Source organism: Neltuma alba, unplaced genomic scaffold (assembly GCF_004799145.2).
Source record: "Neltuma alba isolate B1F8T4 unplaced genomic scaffold, ASM479914v2 tig00004604_pilon, whole genome shotgun sequence".
In the NCBI taxonomy this organism is placed as follows: Eukaryota; Viridiplantae; Streptophyta; class Magnoliopsida; order Fabales; family Fabaceae; genus Neltuma; species Neltuma alba.
In genome coordinates this window covers 20077-26595 of record NW_021633785.1, presented here as the reverse complement: position 1 = coordinate 26595, position 6519 = coordinate 20077, and the positions used below count along the sequence as shown (strand labels likewise).

The following is a 6519-nucleotide window of genomic DNA, read 5'->3' as shown; positions in this document are numbered from 1 at the left end:
TACATGTACTGCCTTCACTCTTAAGCTATTGAACAAGCTAAAGGAATTAAATAATATATATTCACATTCATGGGTTCCAATAAAATTAAAGGAAAAGGAAGTTCAGGTGTAAAAAAACACAGCAAAAGGGAATTGGAATTACTATCCTATTATGGACTGCTATGGAGTGTTGTTTAATTTACCGCATCTTTATTCAATTTTTAACATAAAAATTAATTAACTAATTTAAGTAGATTAAAAAAATTAATTATTTGTAATATTACTCTGAAATATTCTTACTAATTATGTATAGTAGTTATAATAACCATTTGATAAAATATTTAATATGTTAACTACTTCAAAAACTATTTTTTAAAAAAAAATAGATTTGAAAAACAAAATAGATTGAGTCTTATATTTAAAAATAAATTGAATGTTAAACTAGTTGGACTGAGGTGGTATTATATACAATAAAATAATTCGTGTTGAATTGACTAAGAGAAAATGCATATATACATATATCGTTCGCTGAATTGCTATGATTGGCCAATGTGAGAGAGATTGATAGATAAAAGAGAAAAGAGACAACATAAATCTTACCAGAAGCATGTAAACATTGTGTGATTAGCATTAATGATGACGATGCTCGATGATAATAACGTAATATGTGTGATTCAAATTTCAGTTTTACTCAACTATATATCATTCGTTTCTTTTCATTATTCGTCCTTATAAGTACTATTGCCTTTCGATTCTCTTGAGATGTCACATGGAACCAATTATGAAAGGGGTCTAATTAATTATTAAGGGTAAGTACTAAGGACGTCACTAATTAAATCACTAATGCGTGGCTCCTATGTTATTCCATAAACAGGTAATAAACCGTATATAATTGTTGAAAATTTTGAAGCACACTAAATCAATGTAGACATGGAAACGCCCTCTTTAAAATTGCGCAGCAAATGAACATACATAATTCTAAGTAGAAACTTATAACACCATGGCCATAATAAAAAATATAATACGAGCACCATCCATATTTCCCAATGTTCATTAAATTAAAGGGAACTTACCGGTGCCAACTTTTTTTTTTTTTTAGCACATCACTTTCTTACTGTTAAAAGGGGGAAAAAACAGAGTGCATAATACTTGAGTGAAGCTTAAGATTCTTTCTATTATGATTCTTGAATTGTGCTAAAAATGAGAGGAGATCGTGAAAGTGACTTAAAGCTTGATGTTATTGGCTCAATAAGAGCGTGCTCTAAAGTATTTTCCTCTTTGACGCACATTTGAAAGAGACATTAATATTTCATATTTACTTAATAGATACGCTATATATTCAGAGAAAAATTAAGGGTGAGTGTCAGTTGAAAAAAGAAAAAATAATGCATAGAGAATAAAAATTCTTTTTAAAACAAAAGGTACATGCACGGATTATTGCGACAGAAAGCACTTAAATAAAATAACAAACTTATTCCATTGTCTGGTGAGATAATGGCAAATTTATGGAACTTGCGTATATTTATAACAACATTGGCCCCTCCCCTGTAATTTCGAGATATTGATGATTTCCTTTTTCGCTAGTAAATTAATTTGTTATTGTTACTGGAGCTGCCATATAATTAACTTAAGAAATCCATTGATGTTTAAAAAAAAAATTGTTTGAAGTGAGTCGAATATATATGTGCAAAGAAAATCATTGGATGCATGGTAGATAAAAGGAATGTAGAGAAATTCATTCTCAAGTTTTTTGAAAAGGAATGTAGGGGAAGAGTTAAGACAATACTTAAATGAAATATTAAGCAGGACCTTTTAATCAATAATCTATTTAAATATTTGATCATTAATAAAGTGTAATGAGGTTATGTGATCCATATAACCGACTATACTCAATAAGTACCTTTTTTGGTTTATGTGCAACTTATTATAGTTGGCAAAATATATATACATATATAACATATTATAATTTTGCATTTTATATTCCTATTTCGATGAGTTGATTTGTGTGCGTACACTTATTAAAAGAATCTTTGGAATAACCTTTTCAGAGTGGGATCAATAATGTTCTAATTGTAAATGTCAAAAAGATGCATTTGAAGAAAGATAAAAAGAAAAGAGGGGACGATGGAGAGTATTGGTCATTGCATTTATTTGGTCAAGTTTAATGCGTTTTAGTCTCACTTGCCACGTAAGATTACGTGCCCATATATAAACTTCACTCACTACATTATATTTACAATATTTATTTTCTCTATTCTCTATTCCAAACATGCATATTCACGAAATTAGAAATCCACGTTCAACTTTTTTTTAAAAAAAGAAAAGAAAAATGAATTAAAGGCAACGTAGATAGACAAAAACAGAGAAACCAATCTCTCTTTATCGATTTTATTCTGGGCTAGAGAATCTCTTTATCTAACCCTACTAATCTATCTATTGATAAAAATAATAATGATTCAATCCCTAATAAGAAGGGGTAAAATAAACAGGGAGAGGCTATCTACCTTGTGCCTGAAGGGATTATATTGGGCTACGGAAAAAGTGGTTCTTTTTTTCCGGTCACAGAAGAAAATGGTTCGTTATATAGAGTGATTTTAATTTTGATGGCAAAAAAAAGAAGTAATTTTATTTTTACAGCATTTTGGAATAAATGTTGACCGATTTTGATATATTTTTTACTTGAATTGGAATATGTACCCCCCGAAGGATTTATATATCACTTGCATTCACTTTTGAGTACGACGAGTGACCTGCGCAATTGCACATGTGGTAAACCGGGTGACATTGTACCACTCGCCTTCTGCGCGCGTGCCTCCACTACGTTATCGCCTCATAGATGACGCAAGCTCCACGAAAGCGATAGTATTTACCAGCCGCCAGATGGGAGCGTGCATATGAACGTGGCCGCGCACCCAGAGTGCGAATCATGGAGGTTGTCCTCTCAGGTACTCGAAAGCAGAAACCGACCTCTAACCTCAAGAGTTTAATTGGAGGCCAACCGATTTCCCGTGCTATATATAACCCCATGATTTATGGTACCTCTTTACATAAAACTAGTAGAGAAAAAACCGTTCCGCCATCGCCATATTCACCATCTTCTTCTCTCATGGTCACCGGCGGCGCCACCTCCCTCACCGGCGCCTCCACACCCCACCTTCCTTGCTAGCATGCAGACGCATGCACAATCCCGAATGTATCGACCAGAAAAAAACATCTCATTCAAAACCCGAACGTTCGTTCCATGAACGTTAATTATGTGCGCGTTTCTATCCCCAGGCTCATTGCTAGAATAATCTAGAACTACAAACAAACAGAAACTCCCTGATCTCATTTTCATTTTTCACACTCAAAACCTCCTCCCCAAGACTGTATGTCATTTTGCTTAGCATCAACTTTCTTCAAATCCAATCAGGTTGGGGTGATTTAATTCATCTTTCAAAGTTGAAAGCACGCGATTGGGTCCGCTGAGAAAATGACGTCGAGCATCGTCAAGGACATCCTGGCGAGCCCGATACAGATGGCGGACCAGGTGATCAAGCTGGCCGACGAAGCCCAAACATTCAAACTAGAATGTTTAGAGCTCAAGGCCAAAACGGAGAAACTCATTGCCTTGCTCCGGCAAGCCGCGAGGGCCAGCAATGACCTCTACGAACGGCCAACACGGCGCATCATCGACGACACAGAACAAGTCCTCGAGAAGGCCCTGCAACTGGTCGACAAATGCCGCGGTAACGGCCTCATGAAACGACTCTTCACCATCATACCCGCGACGGCGTTTCGCAAGACGTCGATGCAGCTCGAGAATTCCCTCGGAGACATACAATGGCTCCTTCGCGTGTCTATTTCCGCCGACGAGCGCGACGACGAGTATCTGGGTCTGCCCCCAATCGCCGCCAACGAGCCCATCTTGTGTCTAATCTGGGAGCAGATAGCAATATTGCTCACGGGGTGTTCCATGGAAGATCGCTCGGACGCTGCGGCTTCCTTGGTCTCTTTGGCTCGAGACAACGACAGGTACGCTAACTTTGCATTTATTTCATTTCTTTTCATTATCACCAACTGTACGTTCTCATATATAAAATCCTCAATTTTGATTTTAAAGCGTTATAGATATCGTAACTGAAATGGTTGGTTGGTTTTTAATATAGGTACAACAAGTTGATTATTGAGGAGGGTGGTGTTCCGCCACTTTTGAAATTGTTGAAAGAAGGGCATGTAGAGGGTCAGGAAAACGCAGCGAGGGCGATTGGGTTGCTTGGGAAAGACCCAGAAAGCGTGGAACAGATTGTGAATGCTGGGGTTTGCACAGTGTTTGCGAAAATCCTCAAAGAAGGTGACATGAAGGTTCAGGCGATGGTGGCTTGGGCTATCTCGGAATTAGCATATCATCACCCAAAGTGTCAGGATCACTTTGCTCAGAACAATTGCATACGCTTGCTGGTCAGGCATCTCGCCTTTGAGACCATCCAGGAACACAGCAAGTATAGCATTGCCAGTAAACAAAGCATGTCGTCGATTCATTCGGTCGTGTTGGCCAGTAACGCTCAGAACCAGAACGATCATCATGACAAGAAAACTATGCTTGAAGACAACGATAATAAGCATCATCAGATTGCTCGCCCTGTGGGGAACCAATCATCCAACCAAATGCACAATCTAGTTACCAACACAATGGCCATGAAACACCAACCAAATGGGCACGCACATGTTTCAATTGCAGGAACAAGTATGAAGGGAAGGGAGGCTGTGGATCCAGTTATAAAGGCCCAAATGAAGGCCATGGCAGCTAAAGCGCTGTGGCAACTAGCAAAGGGGAATATTACTGTCTGTCGCAGCATCACTGAATCGAGGGCTCTTTTGTGTTTTGCTGTTCTGCTGGAGAAGGGACCTGATGACGTTAAATCCTTTTCGGCTTTTGCTTTAATGGAGATCACGGCTGTGGCAGAGCAGCACGCAGAGTTGAGACGTTCAGCTTTCAAACCCAATTCCCCTGCTGCAAAAGCCATGGTGGATCAGCTTCTTAGGATCATTCAAAAAGGGGAATCCGATCTTCTGATACCTTGCATCAGATCGATAGGTCACTTGGCGAGGACTTTCAGAGCAACAGAAACGAGAATCATAGCACCATTGGTGAGGCTGCTTGATGAAGTAGAATTCGAACTCGAGGTTCGACTGGAATCCGCAATTGCACTTACCAAGTTTGCTTGTACTGAGAACTTTCTGCACGAGACTCACTGCTCGGCCATAATAGAAGCAGGAGGAGCAAAGCTCGTGATTCAAATGATTTTATTTGGGGACCAAGTGATCCATAAGATTTGTGCGTTGAAACTTCTGGCTTATGTGGCAATGCACGTGCCCAAAAGTGAGACGCTTGCCAAAGACGAAGTTCTTGGAGTTTTGGAGTGGGGTAGGAAGAACTCGCAACTGAATCAAGATCCGCTCATTGACGACCTTTTAGAGCAAGCCACGGGTAGATTGGAACTGTATCAAGCAAGAGGTACACGAGGATTCCACTGATTATCGATCGAGCTTTATTTAAACTTCGAAATGGACAGACGTTTTTGGGGTTCCCTTTTCGACTTACTCTCTAACATGGATCAAAAATCAAAGTGTGTGTGTGTGTGTGTATAACTTAGCAAATGGTTTGGGTGATTACCCTTTTGTGAATTAATTTAGAAGAAGATCCCAGCTTTGTTACACTTTTACGTTTCTTGTCGTCCTGATCTATAGTCCCTCTCCTCCTCCATCCTTGTGCAGCATGCCTCGTGATTCTCTGTTGTAAAGTATTCAATTGAAGAGCCAACATTGGCCCCAGGCCTTTTCATACAATGGGTCTTTTTGTAGGATATACTACGCCTTTTTAATATTTTCCCCCCCTTCAGTTTGTATACTCACTTAGATTTAACTTGTCATTATTTAGTTTGAGCTTTAGGTGCCACTTGTCATTAACGAGATAGTCAATTTTGGGACAATAAAAAGCAAAAGGAAAGGAAAATCCAGAGATCTTTTGATAAGAACCAGAGATCTTTCAATCCATGGACGGCTATACTTGGTGTTCCCTTTCTGGGTCAGAAAAGTGAAGACAATTTTTGGGTGCAGACTTTGTCTGCGTGAAGCTGGGCTAGCCCACTTTAAGCTGGGCTTCATATGGACCTAAAAAATATGCAGGCTTGAATTCGTTTTTGTTCTTGGGCTCCTGCCCTGCACCTGAACAAGTAAATAAAAAAGAGAGATGCTTTTTTGGCAACCTGAACAGAAGTAAAGATCTGTAGCTTTGTGTCGGCAAAAAGAAAGAAAGTGAGAGAAACAATTGAACATGGGTGTGGAGAAAGATAATGCCGGAGATGTGGACCACGAAAACGAGAGATAAGAGGAATGAGGATAAGCGAAGCTGGAACCATACATGAATTGAGATTGTGATTCGTATTGAATCAAGTAAGATATATACATAGTCAAATTCATGAGAAGTACCCATCGATCCCCCTTCCTAACTGGTTGGCCAAGGCATGTTTCAGAGTCGTATAACAGGGCAGGACAAAG

The 6519-nt window shown here is 39.0% G+C and overlaps 1 protein-coding gene across 1 annotated transcript; it reads left to right on the top strand.

Annotated features, from left to right (window-relative positions):
• Positions 1-3121: 3121 nt before the first annotated feature.
• Positions 3122-5844, top strand: LOC114745314 (uncharacterized). Its single transcript, XM_028933473.1, has 2 exons — positions 3122-3993; positions 4128-5844. Exons 1-2 carry the CDS (start codon positions 3452-3454, stop codon positions 5494-5496), a joined length of 1911 nt encoding a protein of 636 aa, XP_028789306.1. The 5' UTR covers positions 3122-3451; the 3' UTR covers positions 5497-5844.
• The last annotated feature ends 675 nt before the right edge of the window (positions 5845-6519 follow it).

Bases quoted from the DNA above. Each gene is read 5' to 3' on its own strand.
- LOC114745314 (XM_028933473.1), top strand. From the start codon at position 3,452: ATGACGTCGAGCATCGTCAAGGACATCCTGGCGAGCCCGATACAGATG. The intron at 3,994-4,127 runs GTACGCTAACTT...TTTTTAATATAG, and splicing joins TTGGCTCGAGACAACGACAG to GTACAACAAGTTGATTATTG.